This window comes from Schistocerca gregaria, chromosome 3 (assembly GCF_023897955.1).
Source record: "Schistocerca gregaria isolate iqSchGreg1 chromosome 3, iqSchGreg1.2, whole genome shotgun sequence".
NCBI lineage: Eukaryota > Metazoa > Arthropoda > Insecta > Orthoptera > Acrididae > Schistocerca > Schistocerca gregaria.
Genome location: NC_064922.1, coordinates 419981598 through 420006194, shown reverse-complemented (window position 1 = coordinate 420006194; position 24597 = coordinate 419981598). Strand labels below are relative to the sequence as shown.

Below are 24597 nucleotides of genomic sequence, written 5' to 3'. Positions count from 1 at the left end.
GATATCCTCATTGCCAATGTTCTATCCTTAATGTGGTTTATTCTACAGCCTCAATAACAATATACAGACCACAATACACAATACATAGATCAGCACTCCAGAATCAAGTAGCAAGCAAGTCTGTAGTCTAATCAATGACCATGGTGATCGCTGATAATATTTGTAATGAACCAACAATATCATCTGAATGTTTTATTCTGGTGTAAAGTCTTTAACAGATTACTGGAACATCAGGTAGAAAATTGTAAGTTTCACAAAATTCTAAACTAAAATAGAAGAGCATCTTATTGGCCAGTCCTAAATTAATCAGAACATTTTAACTTTCTGGAGTAAATTTCAGACTGAACTATTATTTGTATCAGGTGTATTTAAGTAATTCCTATAACTATCAATGTGAGTAAATTAACAGACTTTATAATCTGTTGTTTGTATAATTTACAGAAGTAGCCCAAGCTAGTTGAATTGTCTTGACTTGTTCAGCATATTTGAAGGCTCTATTCCATGATGGGTTTTGGAACACAATGTATGAATAAATCAATGAATGAATAAATGAATGAGTGAAATAATGCATATTTTATTAATATTTTTGTAGCGGGAGATGTTATTGCTGTTGGCTCCCAGAATGGCAGCATCTACCTGTTCAGAGTGAGCCGAGATGGATTCTCCTACAAGAAGTCAAACAAGATCCGGGGAGCGCAGCCACTTATTCAAATGGACTGGAGCACAGATGGCAACTTCCTGCAGACTGTGACTGCTGATTATGACCTAACTTTCTGTAAGTCCTTGTTTTCAGAAAGTCAGCTACTTTTATGTGTGGCCCATTTCCAACTCCAGGAAAGAACTCTTCACCTTGAACCTCTTCTTCAGTTTGTTATAAATAGCATTTTATGATCCTTCAGTTATTTGCTTCTGTTTTAATTTAGTGCAACATAGGGAAACAGAAAAATGACACAAAAGCTCCCTAATGGCAATGGGATAGTATCAGTAACTTATTCTCCTGTGTTTGTAGTGCTAACAAGATCTGACAGTTGTTTTCATGGAGCTGAAACAGTTTCTTTGAAATTACTCACGCATATCATAATCTCATGAGTTATAAGGATAGGTTCATATTGTTCTATCTGGTAATGGCAACAGAAATGTCCTAGGTGTAGTACTTTTTATTAAATGCTTCTACAGTTAACACATGTGCCATTGCACCCACTGAGTTAGTGGAACTCACTTCACCTGTTTTGGGAAAACTTGCTTTGTCACATGTCAAGAGGAGGTAAATGCAAAAGGGGAAGGGGTCTGATAATTGATGCCAGTTCAAATGAATGAAAATAATGGTGGCCCTTAGGGAAATGGCAGCAAGTGACAGGAAGGAACATCAGGTTCACTGTGTGTCTATGCCTGGGGGCCTCATTCAGCATGTTTATGAGGCTATTCCAGCAGCCATTGAGGGAACAGGTTAGCCAACTGCAGATTGTGGCACACTCTGGAACAAATGATGCCTGTCATCTGGGCACCAAAGTCACACTTAGATTATTCGAGCAACTGGCAGAGAAAGTTGAGAAGACCAGCCTGAAATACAGAGTTTCCACAAAGCTCACAATTTGCAGATTTGTCCAAAGAACTGATTGTGGCCTTGGTCCCCTGGTTCCAACTGGAAGGACTGAACCAAAGACTGAAAGTTCTGTGAGAAGCTTGTCTGTGACATGCTGCACTTGTGTCATAGTGTTGAAAACTGTAGGGTCGGGTGTGCACTCGTATCAGAAACCATTACCCAGGTAGCTGACTGTATATGGGGTGCAATTGAGGGGTTTTTAGTTTATGTGACTCTCCATCGAGTCAGATAATGCCAGCTGTAAGAGATCTAGAAGTTTAAGATCCAAAATAATGCTCCCCACAGGTGGTAGTGTTAAAATCATAGTAGTTAGCTGCTGAAGCATTTGCAACAAAATGCCAGAGTTTGAAGTGCTACTGAAAATCAGTGAAGCTCACGTAATGCTGGGAACAGGAACCTAGTTGAAACCTGAAATTGATAGCTGTGAGATTTTTGGGGGAAATAAAAGTATATGTCAGAATGATAGGTTAATGGGAAATGTTTGTAGAGTATTTGTCATAGTAGACAAGAAACTCAAACCCACCAAGATAGAAATTGAGGCTGTATGTGATTTTCTTTTGGCTAGACCCACCGTCAGGGGTGGGCATAAAATGGTAACTGGATCCTTCTATCACCCACCAGATTAATCCCCTGATGTAACCTAAAACTTAAGAGAAAACATCAGTTCACCTGTACATAAGTTCCCCCATCATTCTGTAATTATCAATAGAGACTTTAATCATCTATTTGGAAGATTGCAGTTTTATTAGTAGTGTGTATGACAAGATATCCTGTGAAACATAACTAAATGTTGCCTCTGAAAACTTACTAGAACAGATAGTTCATATGCTCATTTATGATGTAAAAATATTAGATCTAATGGCAACAACTAGACATGACCTCTTTGAGGATGACCACATCAAAACTGATATTAGTGACTTAACCATGCACTGGATAGATAGGAATCCAGTAGAACAGTCCATAATAGGAGAGACCCTCCACTATAGTCACTGTAAAGAAAATTTTAAAGAAGAAGAGACTACTGCATAACTGGTGTAAAACAAAGAATAGGGCTATAGATAGAGATGCTGAATGAAACATGTTTGTCTATCAAAAGAGCAACGAGTGAAGCCTTTGATTTTTCTCAATACTTGCAGAAATCCCATTCATATGTAATAGCTGTTAGTGGCACCAAAATTAGTGCCCAGTCACTTACGAGTGAGACGGGAACTGAAACTGAGGGAAGCAAGGGTAAAGCTCAAATGCTTAACTCCTTTTTTGGAAGTTCCTTTACAAATGAAAACCCATGAGAACTGCCCCAATTTAAGCCTTGTTCCACTGAAAAGATTAGTGATATAAGTGTTAATGTCCGTGGTTTTGAGAAATAGATGAAATTGTTAAAACTGAACAAAGCTCCAGTGTCCAATGAGATCCCTATCAGATTCTATACTTAATTTTTAGCTTAGTTAACCCCTGTTATAATAACAACCTTTCATAGATCCCTCAACCAAAAAACTATGTCCAGTAGCTGGAATAATGCACAGGTCACAGTCATTTACAAGGGTAGTAGAAGTGATCCACAAAACTACCATCCAATATCATTGACATGAATCTTAGAGCATATTCTGTGCTAAAACATAATTAAATATCTCAAACAGAATGATTTCCACCATGCCAGTCAGCATGGATTCTGTAAACATCAATCATGTGAAACCCAACTTTTCTTACATGACACACTGAAAGCTTTGGATCAAGGGAGACAGGTAGACACAGTATTTCTTAATTTCTAAAAAGCATTGAACTCAGTACCACATCTACACTTGTTGTCAAAAGTACAGTCACCTGGAGTATCAATTGAAATTAGTAACTGGATTGGGGATTTTTGGTAGGAAGGTCACAGCACGTTATCTTGGATAGAATGTCATCATCAGATGTCGAAATAATATTGGGTGCGCTGCAGGGAAGCATGTTTGAACCCTTTCCTTTTCGTGTTGGGGGTTATGACCTTGTGATAAATATAGAACCTCAGACTTCTTGCCCTCTGTCTAATCTGCAGCACTTCACTGTCTGCACCCTCCACCATACTATACTTTCCTCTCCCCACCCCAGCCTCCTCTGTACCCCCACCCTGTTGCCATTCCCATCATGCACCGGTGCTGCTGCTTGCAGTGTGGTTTCAGTTGCCTGAGACTGCAGTCGTGCATGGGAGTTGCGTTTGCGTGACTGTGTGTGTGTGTGTGTGTGTGTGTGTGTGTGTGTGTGTGTGTGTGTGTGTGTGTGTCTATTGTTGATGAAGGCCTATCTGGCTGAAAGATATAATTGTAAGAGTCTTTTTGTTGTGCTGCCTATCTGCAGCACAGTATCTCCACTGTTTGATGAGTAGCAACTTCCCTTCTCATAATACTGTTATATTCAATCCTGGATTCCCCATTGTTTGAGGTTGCTATTAATACAGTCTTCCAGGTCATTAACATACATGGGCCACAAGTTTTCATTAGTACCCCAGAAGCTTTCAAGTCAAGATATACTGCATCAAGTTAACTGCATTGATTCACAGCTTTTGGGATGTCATATGAGGAAACCCTGAGTTACATTTTGCATGGTCGTTGTTATTGGAATTCACTCTGGTTGGTATGGAGGAGGTTATTCTGTTACGGATACCTCTTTATGTTTGAGCTCAGAATACATTCTAAAATTTAACAAGAGTCTTCCAATCACTAGGCATGGTTTTTTATTCAAGGGATCCACAGTGTATTATGGTTAAAACTGGAGCTAACGCAACTGCAATTTCTGTGTAGAAACTGATAGATTCCCTCTGGCACTGGACCTGTGTTTAAATGTAGTGGTTTTAGATGTTTTTTAGTGCCACTGATGCTAATATCTGCATCACTCATCTCTGCAGTGATATGAGAATTAAACTAGGGCGGTAGCACTAAGCTTTCCTTTGTAAAGGAACATTCAAAAATGGAATTCATCATTTCTGATTTTATGTTGCTACCCTCACTTTCAGTTTCTGTGCCATATATGAGTGTCCTAGGCATTAAGTTGGTACCACTAACAGCCTCTACAAACAATCAGAATTTCTTTGAGTTTTGTGAGAGATTTTTCAATAAGATTCTGCTGTGGTAGTCTCTGAAGGCTTCATGTACTGCTCTTTTGACAGCCACACGCTTCATTCAGCATCTCTCTACCTATAGTCCTCTGCTTTGTTTTTGGCCTACTGTGCAGTAGTCACTCTTTGTTTAGAAGTTTCTTCACAGTGACTGAATATGATGGAGGATCCCAATTTATTTCAGTCAGCTTATCAGGTGTTCATCCATTTTTTTTTTTAATTGATGGGACATTATTGGAACAAGTATGGGCAACAAACACTATCACTCACTAAAGTTACTCTAGCCAGACACTGAAAGAGGGTTATTTGTGCACAGAGTATAAATCACAAATTGGACATGTATCACAATATTGCCCAAAGCAGCTTAATAGAAAATATTACCACAACTCTGAAATAATAAGGAATCAAAGATGACAATATTTAGGGAAAAGTAAGCATAATACTATAATTTCCTCATGCAGAAACATAGAAGTTGTGTATTTTTGTCATTCACACTCCATTGTAGTACCAACAAATTCTCATGTTTGTGACTCTAAATGGTCATAACATTCCAACACGTTATTTTACAATGCTTCCTCAAATTAAAATAGTACTTAGTTACACAGATTTGTTTTTACATGCAATTAAATAACTGCATATACAGAGCATTTTCTAATGCATTAGCTACCAGTTGAAGCATAGTCTGCCACCATCCTTAGCTATGAATGAACTTATGTGATCATTCTATCTTGTATTCATACAAAGTGTTACATATTGATATTTCTATGACTTGAATAATATTGTTATGAACTATAACACACAGCTACATAGTAATGCAGAATATCAATATCATGTGATGGAGAAAAAGTACAAAAATCCACTACCCAAAGTTCTGATCTTGCCTTCCAGTATAAATATTCTCATTATTATACACTGAAGTGCCAAAGAAACTGGTATAGGCATCCTTATTCAAACAAAGAGATACACAAACAGGGAGAATATGATGCTGCAGTCGGCAATGTCCATAAAAGACAACAAATGTCTGGCACATTTGTTAGATTGGTTACTGCTGCCACAATGGCATGTTATCAACATTTATGTGGTGTTAGTCAGTGCACAAGTGATGGTACACAGCATCTCTTAGGTAGCAAATGAAGTGGGGATTTTCCATATGACCATTTCATGAGTGTACCATGAATATCAGGAACCCAGCAAAACATCAAATCTCTGACATCACTGCAGCTGGGAAAAGACCCTGCAAGAATGGGACCAATGACAATGGAAGAGGATTGTTCAACTTGACAGAAATGCAACGCTTCTGCAAATTGCTGCAGATTTCAATTCTGGGACATCAACAAGTGCCAGTGTGCAAACCATTCGATGAAACACCATTGATATGGGCTTTCAGAGCCAAGGGCCCACTCATGTACTTTTGATGACTGCACAACGCAAAGTATCATGCATTGCCTGGGCCCATCAACACTGACATTGGACTGTTGATGATTGGAAACATATTGCCTGATCAAACGAGTCTCATTTCAAATTGTATCGAGCGGACGGATGTGTGCAGGTAGGGAGACAACCTCATGAATCCATGGACCCTGCATGTCAGCAGAGGTCTGTTCAAGTTGGTGGTGGCTCTGTAATCATGTGGAGTGTGTGCAGTTGGAGTGATATAGAATCCCTGATACATCTAGATATGAGACAGGCGACATGTACATAAGCATTCTGTTTCATCACCTGCATCAGTTCATGTCCATTGTGCATTCCAATGAACTTGGGCAATTGCAACATCCCACATGTCCAGAATTGTTACAGAGTGGCTCCAGCAACATTCTTCTGAGTTTAAACACTTCCACTGGCCACCAAACTCCCCAGACATGAACATTATTGAGCATATCTGGGATGCCTTGCAACACGTTCTTCAAAAGAGATCTCCAACCCCTTGTACTCTTACAGATTTATGGATAGCCCTGCAGGATTCATGGTAACAGTTCCCTGCACACTATTTCAGACATTAGTCAAGTCCATGCCTCATCATGTTGTGGGACACTGCATGCTCAGGGGAGCCCTACATAATATTAGGCAGGTGTACAAGTTTCTTTGGCTCTTCAGTGTATACTATAAGTAATATGCTGGTAGTATTCTCTTCTTGCCTGAAGAACTGATCAAAGGTATTACAAGAACATTGCTGACTCAAACTATGAGGGGCCAGAGATCTTGGTGTCCACAAGTTTTAATATCTTTCACTCCTTTTCTCTAAAACAAAGTTTTTCCTTAGGAAACACCTTGCACTTACTGAACTTTACAACCACATAGTGCTTTCAGGTTCCTTCTTTACAGACTTAACATGTTGTAGGTACATTAGCATAGCAGCAGATCTGTAAAATGCATATTCATTGATCATGTCTTACAGTTTTCACTGTTTTATTCCATATGAAACAAATTTGAAAGTTTGCTAGAGTAAAATATCTTTTTCTCTAAGGGGATGTGAAAAGTTTGACACCAGAGAAGAGTGCTGTTGCCATGAAAGATGTGAAGTGGTACACTCATAATTCCACTGTCGGTTTCCTGGTTGCAGGTAAGTTCAATTCCAATGAGAGCTCTTTTTCTTCCACTTTAGCTTTTCTAATATTTTAAAATATAAGTAATAACTGGAATTTTTCATCTTTTTTGGGAAGTCTAAAACCTGTACCAATAACTGATGTACTATCATAGTTGCATATTTATGTTAACAGACTAGCACTTACATGAAAGATGAAATCATTTGCTATAAGATCTGCATTTAGAACAGTTTCTCCAAAACTGGGGGGATATGTGTGATGAGATTTATAGCAGTTATGACTATAAAAATAAAATGGACAAATGATCTGAAGGTTCCACACAAACTTAATTGTGTGTCCATAAAATAATTTGATAGGTAAAAGAATTTACTCACTAAGCAGTAGCAAGAGGAAATGCTCATAAAATTTAAGGAAATGCACAAGCTTTCAGAGCCAGTGGCAAGATGGCTGAAGGAGAAGGAAGAGGGATGAAAGAAAAGGAATGGTTTAGTTTAGGAAATGAGAGAGTTATGGAATGTTTTTCCAATCTGTGGAGAGTTTTTCCATAACTCTTCCCTTTCCCTAAACCTCCAGTCCTTTCCCTTCATTCCTCTTCCTGCTCCTTCAGCCATTTTGCCAGAAGGAGCAAATGGCTTCAAAATTTTACATATTTCCTTAACTTTCTTGGGTGTTTTCTCCTGGCACTGCTTCATGAGTAGATCTTCTATCTATCTGTATTATATTTTCAAAAATAGATTAGTCTCATTGATTTAGTTATGTATACATAGTACAACCAAAGGTTTTGATGAGTGAGTTTGTGAGTATGTGACATAAATGCGATAGGTTTTGACAATGTTAACTTAGAACCTTAAATATTTTTATGCTGCCAAGGGACCGTAGACTTTAGTATTTAACGTAAATTTCTATTTGATACATCTACCCATTTCTGAAAAAAGGGGTCATAACTGACTGACTGACAGATGGACAACAAAGTGATCCTGTAAGGGTTCCATTTTTAAAAACTGAGGTACAGAATCTTAAAAGTGAACTTAGAAATGCTGACAGCAGTGGTGCATCCTTCAACCTGGTAGTTTTTAATCACTTAGAGGTTTTTGCTTTATAGCGTAGGTTTATCACAAGTAAAACTGCATATCTGAATGTTTTAAGCCAAATTTAATGGTGTAGCAGATTTGTTGATGCAAGTGTATGTCTTGTTTCATGGCAGGTGCATTATCACTTAACTAACTGAGCACATGTTATTAATTTTTATAAAGTTCCAGTTCCCTATTATCACAGCAGGCTCTTACTTATATGTGTATCAAAAAGAAAATTCACTTGTGAAAACTATAAATTATGAGACAGAGTCGCTACCCACAACTTACCTTCAACAGACAAAATTTTTAGTATTGCCAATAGACACATAGAAAAAGAAACATGAAACAATCCAACTTTCTGAAATTATTTGTGCCTTCTGCAAGGAGGAAACAGAGATAGGCAGCAGAAGGTTAAAAAGAAAATGGTAGGTAACTCAGATATCAAGGTGACAGGTTGTAAAACCAAGGGGGACAAAGAGGAAGAGAGATGATGATGATGATGTTTGGTTTGTGGGGCACTCAACTGTGCAGTTATCAGCCCCCATGCAAAGTCCTAACCTTTGCTCAGTCCAATCTCACCACTTTCATGAATGATGATGAAATGATGAGGAGACACCCAATCATCTCGAGGCAGGTAAAAATTCCTGACCCTGCTGGGAATCAAACCTGGGACCCCATGCTCATGAAGTGAGAATGCGACTGCGAGACCACGAGCTGCAGGCACGAAGAGAGAGGCAAAGAGAGAGCATGAAAATACATTAGTAAGCACTCTACCAGCTTCAGACCTGAGATGAGGATAACACAGAGAGAAGCAAAAATAAATTAAGTGGAACAGAAATCAAATAAAGAATATAGTTCAGACCAAACAGGAAAAGGATATAAGGAAAAACAGTGAAAGAGAGGGGATGGAGAGTGAAATGGAGAAGCAAAAAGCAGTAAAGTAAACAATAAGACATGATAAAAAATATAAATAACAAAGAAATAAAAAATAATGAAAAAAGTGATAATAATCTAAAAAGAGAGGGTTTGCAATAGTGTGCTAATGGCGGGTACGACCAAGAGGAGGATGTAAGATATTCTACATGACCAGTTCCAATATCAGGAGCTGAGGGAACTTGTATTGATTGTACAGAGACAGATAACCCATGTGGTGCAGCAGAAACTCAGGCCTTAGTCTTGCTATAGAGTAAGTTCAGCAACAGGGTACTAAGTGTTTCCAAGACAAATGGTTCATCCATGCCCATTCATGTACCAGTTTAGCAGTAATTCAAGATTAATCCACTGACTATGAATTCTTTGACATCAGCTGTATTAGGTATCATTCTACTACCCAACACTGACATGAAAATTTCTGCCAGGCTGAGACTCAGACAGATACCCCACTTGTCACAAGCAGTCACCGTAAAAACTTCGGACAAACCCAAACATCATTAAATTATAGTTCATAGTTCAGGAGTGGTGTTTCCTGAACAAACACTGTGCAGAGTAAACATGTTAGTTGGTAAATAACACATATGATTTCACACTGCCTTTTATATTGTAGGATTTACCAGTGTGTACACTCAGTCTCTACCTCTACATCTACATCTACACACATACTCTGCAAGCCAGCGCATGGTGCATTGTGGAGGGTACCTTGTATCACTACTAGTCATTTCCTTTCCTGTTCCACTTGAAAATAAAGCAAGGGAAAAACTATTGTCTATATTCCTCTGTACAAACCTTTGTTTCTCTTATCTTTGTGGTCCTTGTGCAAAATGTACATTGGTGGCAGTAGAATCAATCTGCAGTCAACTTCAAATTCTGCTTCTCTAAAGTTTTTTAATAGTGTTCCATGAAAAGAACATCATCTGCCCTCCAAAGATTTCCACTTGACTTCATGAAGCATCACTGTAACACTCACATATTAATAGAACTTACTAGTAACAAATCTAGAAGCCCACCTCCGAACTGCTTTAATGTCTTGCTTTATTCTGAGATGGTGAGGATCCTAAACACTCACACAGTACTTAAGTATATGTCACACTAGTGCTCCAAATACTATTTCCCTCACAGATGAACCACACTCTCCCAGAATTCTCCCAACAAATTAAAGCCAGCCATTCACCTTCCCTACTACCAACCTTACATGCTTGTTCCATTTCACATCACTTTACATCATCATGCGTAGATATTTGATCATCATGACCATGTCAAACAGTACACTAATAATGCTGTATGTGAACATTATGGGATTGTTTCTTTCCTACTTACAATTTTCTACATTTAGAGCAAGCTGTCACTCATCATACCAACTATAAATTTGTCTTTATAAGTCATCTTGTATTCTCCTACAGTCACTCAGCATCAACAGCTTCCTGTGCTCCACAGCATCATCAGTAAGCAACTACAGATTGCTACTCCTCCTGTCCATCATATCATTTATCATAGAGAACATCACATTATTTATTTTAGAGAGTAAGAACAATCCTGTCACCTCCGCCAAAACTACCCCACAAATCTCATTCGCTAAAACTTCTCTTGCACAACATTCTCTTTTTCATGCTCAAACTAAGACACCTCTCACTCATTGATACCAAGTACAGCACCCTCAGTGGCATTGTAACGAGAAGGAAGTACTTCTCTGGGTGGTATCACTAACATGGTGTCTTGCTGCTTCGGTAAGTCCCTCATCGCACAGTAGTAGCGCTCAGTTGCCAGGTTCCATGTAGGTGGTGATCCTGCTGAAGTGGAGTGTTTAGGGATGCCACTTGTTAATTGTCAACAACGTTAGTACTATACTTGTTTTAATACAGAAATTGCTTTGTCACACATGTCACAGAATCAGCATTTACAATATGGAGGCTCTGGACTATGCTGTTATATTCGACCCTTTACACACATTAACACTGTTTTCTGACTTGACATAATGATGGACACTGCCCCTGACACGTGGAATTCTTATAACTAATAACTTCACTTTATATCTTGTTTAACATCTGAAATATGTACTTGCGACTGTTCTTTTAGAGCTGCCCCAGTTACTCAACTGTGTGTTTTGAGTGGCTCCTCAGACTAACTCGCCCTGTCTTCCCGAAGGATAAGAGAGAGCCCCCCTTTCTCCCTCAGCCAATAAGGACACTTCTCTCGTTTCCTACGCATATATATATATATATATATATATATATATATATATATACAAACTTTCAACCAATGGGCATTCAGATCACTGTTGTATATATATATATATATATATATATATATATATATATATATATATATATATACAAACTTTCAACCAATGGGCATTCAGATCACTGTTGCTAGGCGGATCTGACATCATGTTTGCGGACATTGTGATGGAAGTTTGTTTCAGAACACTGTCTCAGATTGTAAGATCCTACTCCCGAATAGTTGGAGCTTGTCCCTACTAAGGTTGCACAACATTGCCTCCTATGATTTCATCACTAATGCTTCTTGCTGACGCTTAATTTTCAAATGTACATGTAGCCTAGCTGCTACTGAGCATTCTTGATCACATAAATATGCCTAATACTTGTCGGGTGGGAAGGGGAGGAGGGGCTTATGGGCGCTCAACATCGAGGTCATCAGCACTAATACTTGTCTTTAACACGTGAAGGGAATGCATATATGCACTACACAAGGACTTGAATGTACCAATAATTACTCAGCCAAGACTATTATCATGTTCTCAAGTCAACTTGAAATGAGATCCTGTCTCCCTGATATCCTCCCATCACCACCTACTGTCACCTTTCATCACCCAACTAGTCTCCATAATTTCCTTACCAAACCATATGACTTTACCAGACTGTTATCCTTGCCCCATAGTTCCTACTCCTGTAGTTGTTTCCCCCAGTGTAAAACCTGCCCCATGCACTGACCCACTACCACCTACTGCTGCCCAACCACTGGTAAATCCTATAATATCAAAGGCAGAGTAAATAGCAAAACCATGGTTTATCAACTACCATACCTCATGTGTTCTGCACAGTGTTTTGTATAGGAACAACCACTACTAAAATGACTGAGAGCATTAATGAGCTAGAAGAAGCCTTGGGCCATCCAGCACCCAGTTCCTGAGCATGCTCTACAGCATGACTCAAAGGACCTGAGTTCCTGCTACACCAATGGATGTTTCAGATATGGGAACTGGCTCTCAAACATATTTTCACATCCTGACACCCTCCTGGACTTACTCTCTTTTAACACAAAAATCCCTCCCACATTCCCACTATACCTATTATTACTATTATTATTATTATTATCATCATCATCACATCTTTTCACTATTATTTTTTGGTATATGTTTTCTTTATTATACCTTGTTAATTTGTTTATTGCTTTTTACTTTTCTGTCTTAATTCTCCATCCCCCCCCCCCCCCCCCTTTCTCTTTCATTGTATTTTCACATGTATTTTTTTCAGTTTTTCTTAATTTTTCTTCATCTATAGACTGAATTGGTGCAGTGCTTACTAATATATTACCTGCAACCTATAATCTTACCCTCCCACACATCACTATTAAAATTCTCTGTCTATAAAAGTTTTGAAAGCTTCAAGAAGCATAAGACAAACAAAAGAAATTCGTTTTACTTATCTTCATTTTCTCTTCTTGTTTTTGTTGTTGGCTCTACTTATTGTGTCTTGAGGTACATTCTTGTAGCTGAAATTTTGATTTATAATGTTGTGGGTTCCTGAAGATGAAATAACTGATGATTTTATCCCATTCTTCTACATCACACTGACTTTTGTACCATTTTTGCTTCTATCACACCACAAATTACGTTATTAGTGACACACTCAAAGGCACATCTGACTCCATCAGAGGCATGGACCTTACATTCTGCAATTTTCATAATATTCTAAAGAGTTTACAAAGCAAAAGAGTTTACAAACTTTCTTAACAAAAGAAGGACCTTCGCTAAAATATATCATCATTTTGTAAATAAATCCAGAAGTAAATTTAATAATTAGGATTAGATGGTGGAATTAATAATATGAATCTTTAAGTGTATCAGAAATTTTGTAATTTCAAATATTTAAAAGAAGAGTAATTTTAACTGTTAGTACATATCAATTCTAATGCATTAATTTCTTTTTACACATTTTAGCCTGAAATATAATACATCACATACAAAATCATATGAAGTCCATTCAGTTAAACAGCTGATATAATGTTCACCTATACAAGAATTGAGAGTATACATGGTATTGGTTATGTCTATAAAAAAAAAAAGGTAATGTTAGAGGAGGGTAATTCATTATAATATCCCCCTCACAAAATTTGGAAACAGGGTGTTCACAATATTTTGCAACAGACTATAAGGTTTGCCAAACGGTGTACAAAATGACGCCCAGGATAGTAGATAGATGTATAGAAGTATCTGATGCATAACATATTACAGAAAAGATAAGAAAAATTTATACTATACAAATCATAATCTATACATATATCAGGATATGGTATTCAGTTTTTCAGATCTGTGGAACATACTGTCACTAGACAAATAATTCAGAGTCAAAATTACAACATTACACCACTGAACTACAGAAATAATTACAGAGACAATGTATATTACTAGAATTTATAAATTTTAAGTTAAGATCTATACAATAAATCCTTCAAAATCTTCAAAATAGAAGAGAAAAAAATTTCAGAGCTTAACTGTATGACTCAAAAAACTCACAATGATGGATACAGACCAGAAGAATATACTCAGTCATGAGCAACAATCAATCAGCCACACAAACCAGAGTATTCAAGGATATATTGGCTCATGAAAGAACATAATAATGGAAAAATATTAGGACCAGAGTTTACGGTCTGGGGCCCAACCCAAGAATCCAAACCATATTTGGTACAAACCAGCAAAAATGTTTTGACACAACAAAATGAATGAAACTTAAAAAAAAAAAAAAAAAAAAGTGTGTGAAATCTTATGGGACTTAACTGCTAAGCTTACACACTACTTAACCTAAATTATCCTAAGGACAAACACACACACCCATGCCCGAGGGAGGACTCGAATCTCCACCAGGACCAGCCGCACAGTCCATGACTGCAGCGCCTTAGACTGCTCGGTGGAATGAAACTCATTATCATATCAATAAGTCCAATTATATGCAAAGAGTAATTGTGAGAAGCTTCTAACTTCAATCAATGGCTGTATGCTCTCCTGAAGTACACACACACACTCAGTTGTGATGACCAGGGATACCAAAGCAGAGCTAAACATGAGTTTGTCCACAACTCAAGTTCCAGTCAGATACAATTGCAATATTAAGGGTAAATTCAGATAAACATAACCATAAATCGCTTTGAATGATGACATGATTCAGTAGCTTGAGAACCAAAATCAGTGTATGAAGGCAGATATGTATACATCTTATTATATTGTCCATACTAGTAAATATCTTCCACGCTAACCTACATACATAAAGACCTAGAAGATTCACTTACAATTAATAAAAAAAATACATACTGATTTAAAGTTACATAATGATTGGGAAGTCACCCCCAATAAAAAATAAATAAAGAAAAATTAAAAAAGAACATGAATTTATGTTGAATGACACTATCTTTAGCAGTCTTGGTTAACAATTCACAAATAACAGACACAACATACATTCCAGTTGACAAATACTAGAGTACATTACCCAGCACCCACAATCTCTTGCAAGATCCAGCAGGGTACAGCCACACAGCAGTGTGGGAAGTGGATCAGCCCACATATTTCAACTTCCTCCGTAGAGTTATCATCACATGCTCCAATGGATAGGTAACTTCCTGTCTAGCAACATTGTTTTGTGTACTAAATATGTTGTTCAATACCTCCTTTGCATCACACGAGATATGTTCCCTTGGTAATCAGTTATGTGGGATTTATGTTGGGTGAAATTAAAGTGTTCACATAAGAGACATTAATAAATAAAGTTAAATGCAATGAAAAGAATTGACTAATAAGTTAATACACACAGATATGCTCAGATACTATCCCTAATCTTTACAGTACAAATTATGAATATTGTCCCATTTCAGAACCTTAAAAAGATCTACTTATTTAATCCCATTAAAATATCTACTTATTTAATCTCATGGCATATATGTATTAAATTCTAAAGTACAAGTCTATTACAGAACACAACTATATAGCGTATCATAGATTTGAACTCATTCCACAGATAAGACAAAACTTTAATAATCACATCATCTCACATACTAAATTCCAGACAAACAAAACACAGTTACATAATCTTATGAATCTACAGACAGATTTAAACTCAGTAAATGGATAAAACAGAACTCTAGGAATCACATCATCTTATATACTAAATTTTTGACAATGGAAAAAAGAACAAACAATAGAAAATTGGATACTTATGGATCATGTCTATATGCTCTCAGTTCAGAGATATTGCATAATCCAAGCAACTTCTTAGAGCTTGGACACACAGGTCTGTATCCATTAGGATGTGGATTTTCAAGAACTTTGAATGGTCCAATATAAATGTCAAAAAATTTCTTTATCTCCGATGTCAACACTTTAGATTTCTATTTGGCGTTCACCAATACGAAATCTCCTACTTCAGATGTAGAAAATGTACCTTTGCCATCATGTCCCTGCTTTGTCCTATCTCCCTGTTTTTTCATCATCTCCCTAACACATTCTTCCCTCTCTTGTGGTGACAGAATTTTACATGGCGGAAACTCAACATTTTTAGAAATAAAGTTAGCTTGTCTGTGATTAAACTTGACTTCAAATGGTGAAAAACCTGTTGAAGAATGTTGTAAGCTGTTCATAATATCTTAAAAAACACTGACATAATCTATCCAGCTGCTATGATTTTTAATACAATATGTTCTAAACAGTCTTCCAATCTCTCTCATATATCTTCCTGCAGGTTTACTTGAATGATGATACACCGACGTTAGAATATGCCATTTTTTTTTTTTTTTTTTACATGATCAACAAAATCTTTCAAAGTTTGTGATGTAAACTGAAAACTATTATCAGATAAAATTGTTTTATGGATACTCACTTAATGAAAATATTTGTTTTCAAACTTAGAGATGATTTGCTTACTGGTAGCTTTCTTGGAAGGAAACAACTTTATGAACTTTAAAAATACATCAACCACCACAGAAACATAACAGAATCCATTCTAAGATGTAGGTAAAGCACCCTGACACTCCTGATTCCAATCCCAAATGGTATTTTTCTTCAAAAGTCCACACAAGCAAGGAGCATTCAAATCTTGGCTGCTATAAAATCCAGTTAACCCAAAAAATGATTTAAGCTGTTTTTTGTTGTGTGGAGAGGAAAATTAGCAATAGCATCAAGTTTCTCTTTGTCAGGTGCAATTCCTTTTTCACATACAACATGTCCTAAAATTTAATTCCTCCCACACCAAATTCATACTTACCTATTTTCAAATTCATGCCTCCTGATTATAATTTTGAAAACACATCTCTTAACAGATTCAATTGTTGTTCCCAAGTCCTTTCTGTGACCATAATGTCATCAATATACACAATTAATTTTGAACCCACTTCACTTCCTAAGACAGAATCCAGAGGTCTAATGAATTCAGCTACAGATACATTTAGCCCAAATGGCACCACACAGTACTGAAAACACTTACCTCCATACAAAAATTCCGCATACTTTCTAGAATTAATTTCAAGTAGGATCTGGAAAAAACCAGAAATCAAGTCTAAACTACTCATGTATTTTACATAATCAAATTTGTGTTACAGCTCATCCATGCTCTCAGGATGTTCATTTTCTCTGATAAGAAATTTATTAAGATGTTTAAAGTCCAAAACAATTCTCATTCCACCATTTCTCTTACTCACCACAACCAAAGGATTATTGTAAGCACTTCTACTTCTCTCTATTATACTCTATTTTTCCATTTTCTGAATTTCCTTTTCTACATCTTTCCTTTCTGAAAACAGTATATTATATGGATTGAGAAAGAAAGGTTGTTAATCTTAAAAGAGAAGTATGCATTGATAGCCTTTTTACTTTTGCTGGTTTTTCACTAAACACATCCCTAAACTCCAATAACAAATTTCTAAGTTGTTCCTTTTGTATGTCATTAAGAGTCATAGCTTTCCTAACTTTAGAGCCTACTGCACTTTCAGAATCCTGATTCTCAACCTCATCAAAAACCATTTCATCATCAAACACCTGGTACTCACCCTGGTTCACAATGTGTTGCAAATAGTTACACATTTCCCACAGTTTAAGATACAGAAATTAGTTTTCATATAAGTATTACTTTTAGGTTCCAACATAAACAATTCTCTAGCATTCCATCCAAAACAAGCCTCAACTTCCACTATCCAATCCATACCGAGAATTACATTTTCTTCCAGACTAGGGATCACTAAGCATCCATGTTCAGAGGTTTTGCCTTCTGTACTACACATTAAAAGCACCTGAGATTTTACCAATTTGCTTTGTTTACCTGTAGCTCCTCTTATCTCTACACATACAATAGGCATTTCTACAAAATTTGTACTATACTGCATTTTGTCTCTAAATTGTTCAGATATACCACAAATCAGGCTACCTGTATCAATCAAACAGCTCCCTTCCCACTGATCAATCTTAATCATAATGTAAGGACATCCAGAATCTAAATTTTCTCTGTTGTTAGACACATCAAGTAAAAGATCACTTTCAGTTTCATCAAATGCTGATCTACACTGTTTTTGGAGGGCTTTATAAAATTTCCTGGTAACATAGCATTACTTTGGTTACATATGTTGTTAGGTAAAGATTGAACACACTTCATGGGTTCCATAACACAACCAACATCACTTATTACAGAAGGAACACAAAATATATTACTGTCGAAGTTACATTTCCTACTTAGATCTTCTTTCACTTCATTCCACCAATCTGGATACAGATTTTGACTAATCAAAGCTAACTTACTCCAGAATGCAAATTTATCTATGTTATCATCAATATGGTCCCAAACAAATTTCAAAAAACTTTCACGTTTCTTCTCTAAGCTTACAGATAACCCACCTTTACTGTTTGGATCATCACTCTGCATGACATTAACAACAAACTATTTGACTGGACTGGTTTTCCATGAATCTCACTTACATCATCACATATATTACTAACCTTACCTATAAAACAGAAAGAAACTTCCACATGGGAAAAATATATTAAAAATAAAGATTCCAAGACTTACCAAACGGGAAAGCGCCGGCAGACAGGCACATGAACAAAACACACAAACACACACACAGAATTACAAGCTTTCGCAACTGGCAGTTGCTTCGTCAGGAAGGAAGGAAGGAGAGGGAAAAATGAAAGGGTGTGGGTTTTAAGGGAGAGGGTAAGGAGTGCGGATGGATATGTGTGTGTGTGTGTGCGAGTGTATACCTGTCCCCCTTTTTTTTTTTTTTTTTTTTTTTTTTTTTTTTTTTTTTTTTTTTTTTTTTTTTTTTTTTTTTTTTCCCCCCCTAAGGGAAGTCTTTCCGCTCCCGGGATTGGAATGACTCCTTACCCTCTCCCTTAAAACCCACACCCTTTCATTTTTCCCTCTCCTTCCTTCCTTCCTGACGAAGCAACTGCCAGTTGCGAAAGCTTGTAATTCTGTGTGTGTGTTTGTGTGTTTTGTTCATGTGCCTGTCTGCCGGCGCTTTCCCGCTTGGTAAGTCTTGGAATCTTTATTTTTAATATAACCTTACCTATATTCACAAATAACTCTGAAATTTCATTATTCTTAATTTCTACAAATACCTGATACTCATCATCATCATTATCATCATATTCTTCCAAAATTACTTCATCAATAACATCACGAGTCTCATCTACCTCATAGTCACACCCCTTGCCTACATTCATTTGCAATAAGTCACCAATCTCAGACTTACCAGCCCCAGTCACTTCACAGCTCTCACTCACATCTACATCAAAAATACCACCTAATTCAGATCCAATACAGCCACCACCTGTTTCACATACATCAATAACAATGTTTTACAACCAAGAGAAGAAATCACTAGTGCCCATTACATCAAAATTCTCACTACTCTCACATTCTGGTTTGTAATTAATATCTACATCATTGTAATTAAACATAGTATTCCAAAAATTATGATCAAAACATAAATGAGAAATCTGATGTTCCTTCTGATCAACTTCAGATACCTATGCTACATTAGTAGTACTACTATTATTGTCTAAATGTACATGTAAATTGGGGGATCTGTAATTGTTGTGTTTCTTCGCCCAAAAACTGTGGGCTTTTATTGAGGTGGACTGCCGTTTCCCGAATAGTTGCCTCTATGATCGTTTCTCCTATTAAATTTCCTGTAGTTATTCCAATTGTTCCTATTCTGCTGAGGTTCAAAATTTCTGTCTCTCTTACCATTTTGACCTGATTGTAGTTCTATCTTTTGATTGTTATGGTACATGTTTCTTTCTACTGCCCTATCCAGCCTGCCTACATATCACAAAAATAGTTCTAGGCAATTGTCAGGTCCATGTTCTAAATCCCACTGCAAACTTTCTGGTAATCTACTTTTTAGTGCATCAATTAATGTAATTTCATCAAATGGCATGTCAAGGTATGCTAATTCCTTAAGATGATTCTTATAAAATTATTCCAGTGTACCATCCCTACTCCTATAGCTTGGACCCTTCAGAATATCACTTTTAATTCTCCCTTGTTCAGCTTCTGACCAAAATTTATTTAAAAAACTATTTATCAAAACTTTTATGTCTCCCACTGACTTAAATTTAGGTTTACTCATGACAGGGTTTCACCTTCAAGACATCTTTTAACAAATTTAATCTTTTAGTTATCACTCATATCTGACACAAAACTATCTCTACAGTGGTGTATAAAACCCATGGATGTAAAGTGTCTGATGGAAAACTCTTGATTGGAATGTTGGACCATGCAATATCATTGTTTGAATAAAGATTTTTGTCAATACAATTTTCCTGAACTACTGAAATTTTTTGATTTAAAACATTTACCTTAGTTAGTATATTGTTTTCAACATTTAAAATGTTTTGATCTAAACTACTGTTCCATTCTTTCTGCTATGGCTTTCTGTTCAACTCTGTTGTTATCAACATTCTTCACTTGTTGTGCCAGTTGGGCCACAAACTCATTTTCCAAAACAATAAATTTATTTTCTAATACATTGACTTTTTCATTCACACTTTTTAATCCCTCTGACAATTCATTTTTCAGTTCTTTTTTTTTCAATTCAGTATTGTGCCTTGTCCATTTTATCATTGTTTTCATATCATATTTCCATTAATTTATCATTGACTACATGAAATTTGCTATTGTTGTCCGCTCTTATTTCTGTTAGCTGATCATTAACTGCACTAAATTTGCTATTGTTGTCCATCTGCATTTCCTTCAATTTTATTAAAATCAACTTCAGAATATCAGTTTTCATTGTTTCTTTTTGCTAACTACATGTTCATTTGATTGAAAGATGTCTACGCTGGGTCGTACAGCTTTCATTTCATCACCACTACCCTAATCTCTATTCATTTTGCTAGCAATCACATGAGTCCACCGCGTAAAATTAATTTAATAAATGATGTGTACCTATCTTTTCTGATGTCATTCAGTGTAGTTGTCAAGTCCTCTTTCAATTCCTCCAGTCCGTCATTGCTGATATCATATGACATTTGCTGATATCATATGACATTCTCATCACTGTTGATATGGCTTTGTTGGGCAGTCTTCTCTCTCTCTCTCTCTCTCTCTCTCTCTCTCTCTCTCTCTCTCTCTCTCTGTGTGTGTGTGTGTGTGTGTGTGTGTGTGTGTGTGTGTGTGTGTGTGTGTCTGTCTAGAAATGACACACATCACTGTTATTTCTTCTTCTTCAACAGACAAACTTTATCAGTCAACAGATCCTGGCTGAGCCCACACTTGTAATCTCACCCTCCCACACATCACTACTAAAATTATCTGTTTTTGCACAAATTTTGAAAGCTTCAAGAGGTGTAAGATATGCAAAAGAGAAACTTTTTACTTATATTCATTATCTCATTGTTGTTGATACCTCAAAATCTTGTCTAGGGGTACATTCTTGCAGCTGAAATTTTGATTTTGTAGGTTCTTGATGACTAAATAACTAATGAAGATTTGCCTGTATTATTCTTGAATTTTATTCATCACATCTTTCAACATTACACTGTTTTTACACTTTCCACATTCAAAAGAAAAAAATAATTACATAGTTGGTGACAAACTTAGAAAATGTCTACTTCCATCAGAGGCATGCCCATCACTACTTACACTCTGCCATACTCACAATTTACAAAGAGTTTACAAAGCAAAAGAGTTTACAAACTTTGTTTACCAAAGAAGAATCTTTGCTAAAATATATCATTAGTTTATAAATCAATCTAGAAATAAATTAAATGATTAGTGTTTGATTGTGCAATTAATAATATGGATTTTAAGTATACCAGAAAGTTCGTAATTTCAAATATTTTTAAAAGAAGAGTAATTTTAACTGTTAGTACATATCAGGTATAGCACAGTAATTTCTTTTTTATACACTTTAGCTTGAAATATAATACATCTTATACAAAACCATATGACTTTTTTTTTTTTTAATGAAACAGCTCAGATCAATTTAACATATGCAAGAGTCGACAGTATACATGGTATCGGTTATCTCTACAAAACAAAGAAGGTAATGTTAGAGGAGGGTGATTCATTACAAGCTGCCCAAAGGGATATTTTTTCTCCATGAGGATGTTCCAGCTCAATCTGCACTGGACACAGCCTTTCTTTGGCCTGTCAGATTTTATCTTATCCCCATATTTTCATGCATGGGATCAATGACTTCTTTTCCTTTCCTTTGGTGAAAAAAACATTGTATGGCAGGCATCTCCAGAATGATGACAAAGTGATTTTTATTTCCTTAACATCCAAAATGCAGACTTCTATAACCAATGTATCTACCTAGGCATCCATCGATGGGAGAAATGTGTCAAAGTGAAGGGTGAATATGTGGAGAAGGACTAATGTCATCATCACCAAGTTTCGAGGTCATGGTCACAACCATGCCTCTGTTACATCCTTCCCCCTCCTCCCTCTTCCTTACCCCAGCCCCATCCCCCCCTCCTTCCCTGTCCCACCCCCAGCTCCCATGCCCTCCCCTCCAGGTGCTACTACCCTCCCCAGCCATAAAAGTGCCCCCCCCCCCTTCTTCAGCATCCACCAATCATGGGGCTCCCACTTGGGTTCCCTCCCTCAGTGTGTCTCAGGTCAGAAGCCTGCTACCACAGCTCAACTGCAAGACACATGTCTGTGCGCCCCAAGGTAACTCACTCTCTTTTGGTCCCAGATCTTGCAGGAGCCTGCTCATCCTCTATGCCCTGTTCTCCTCATCTTCTGAATGAGAAGAAGAATAAACACAAGCCCAGGACAGGACCTCCCTGGTGCCCTCGAAGCAAGCATCTCCCCCCTCACAACCTAAGCCTGACCTGTTATGTATGGATGTCACACCATCCCCATCCGTGACGACCACTGACTGAGTGACACGGCTTCCCCTTGGCTTCTTTATGTCTAACCTGGGCTCTCATCACATGCTAAGCCAGTGGAAATGCAACAGATATTATCACCACCTACTACAAGTACCTTATTTCCTGTTATTCTGCATTCTGTCTTGCTTTTCAAGAAACACATTTCTGTGATCATTACATTTTGTGTTGTCAGGCATTCTGTCGGAACCAAGCTGGCCCCAGCATAGCATCTGGAGGTGTCTGCACTTAGGTTCACACCCATGTCATTAGTGACTTGAGACCCCTTCATACCAACCTGGAAGCAATAGTGGTACAAGTGTGAACAACCCCAGCAATCATCATTTGCAATGTCTACCTCCTTCCAGATAGGCAGTAGGCAACTTCCTTATATTGAACTGCCTACATTAATACAGCACCTCCCACTCTCATATCTCCCTCTCATGAACTTCAATGCCCACCACCCCCTGTGGGGGACTGTAACTTCAATGGGTAGGGGTCTTATAATTGATCACTTGTTACAGATTTTGCTTTGTGTCTCCTCAATGACAAATGCCACCAACTTCAGTGCCACTCATTGCACCTTTTCCGCTATCGATCTCGTGGTTTCCTCCACTGCTCTCGTGGCTTCCCTACATTGGTCGACCAATGTAATCTCTGTGACAGTGACCACTTTATGGTGATTTTTATCATTCCCCTTCTGCCAACCAGCAGAGCCCGTGTTGGGCATCCCACGGAACTAGTAGACATATATAAATATATAGTCGTGCAAGATGGCCCTGACACTATCCTTCAGGCCATTCGTACTGCTATCCCCCTATCCACAGGTCATCCTCATCATTGACCAAGGATGTCACAGTCACTATACAGGACCACATACAGGTGCTGCATTGATTTAAATGATACCCTCCAAAGATCAACATTCTCGCTTTTAAGCGTGTTTATGCTAAGACCCACAACGTTGTTGAGCAGAGTAAAACGGAATGCTGGGAGCCATATGTTTCCTCCCTGGGGACATATGCCTCTGCATTGCACATTTGTACCAAGCTCTGTAGCCTTCTGGGCTGCCAGTGACAATCACCAGTCAGTCCAAAGTCTTATCCTATAGTGTGCTCTGTGTACTGATCCATTGGTACTTGCAGAACAGCTTGCGACACACTTTGTGACAGCATCAGTATCTTATTCATGTCCTGCTACCTTCTCATGACAGAAATGATGAGTTGAAGAAACCCCTCTCTGTTTCAACTCCCACCAAGCTGAAGCCTATAATGAACCATTCACTGAATGAGAATTTGTGCTGACTCTTACCTCTTGACAGACACATCCCCAGGCCCAGATGCCATCCACAACCAGATAATCCAACATTCGGACATTACCCAGAGGCAACATCTACTCAGGGTCTTCAACTGTATTTGGCTCACAGATGCCTTCCCCTTGCAGTGGTGAGACTGCCTGGGAAGAACCCAATGTCTTGCAACAGCTACTGACCGATTAGCCTGACCAGCATACTTTGTAAATTGCATGAGACGATGGTTAGCTTCTGATTATGTTGGGGCCTTTTGTCTCCATGTCAGTGTGCCTTCCAGGAAAGATGATCTACAACTGACCATTTACTCAGATTAGAAACAGCAATCCAACAGGCTTTTACTAACTGGCTTGACACCTTCACATTTTAGTTGCTCTCCATGACTGGGGCTTTTGTGGCCCCCTTCCAATTTTTATCCATGAGTTTTTATCCCATCAACTCTTTT

General features: G+C 37.5%; 1 protein-coding gene across 1 annotated transcript in view; it reads left to right on the top strand.

Moving 5' to 3' along the window:
- LOC126354637 (echinoderm microtubule-associated protein-like CG42247) overlaps window positions 1-24597 on the top strand; it is a 287858-nt gene that overhangs the window by 248195 nt on the left and 15066 nt on the right. Inside the window, exons 13-14 of the mRNA XM_050004406.1 lie at window positions 593-775; window positions 7159-7254. Coding sequence (XP_049860363.1) covers window positions 593-775; window positions 7159-7254 — 279 coding nt within the window. The remainder of the gene's footprint in view (window positions 1-592; window positions 776-7158; window positions 7255-24597) is intronic.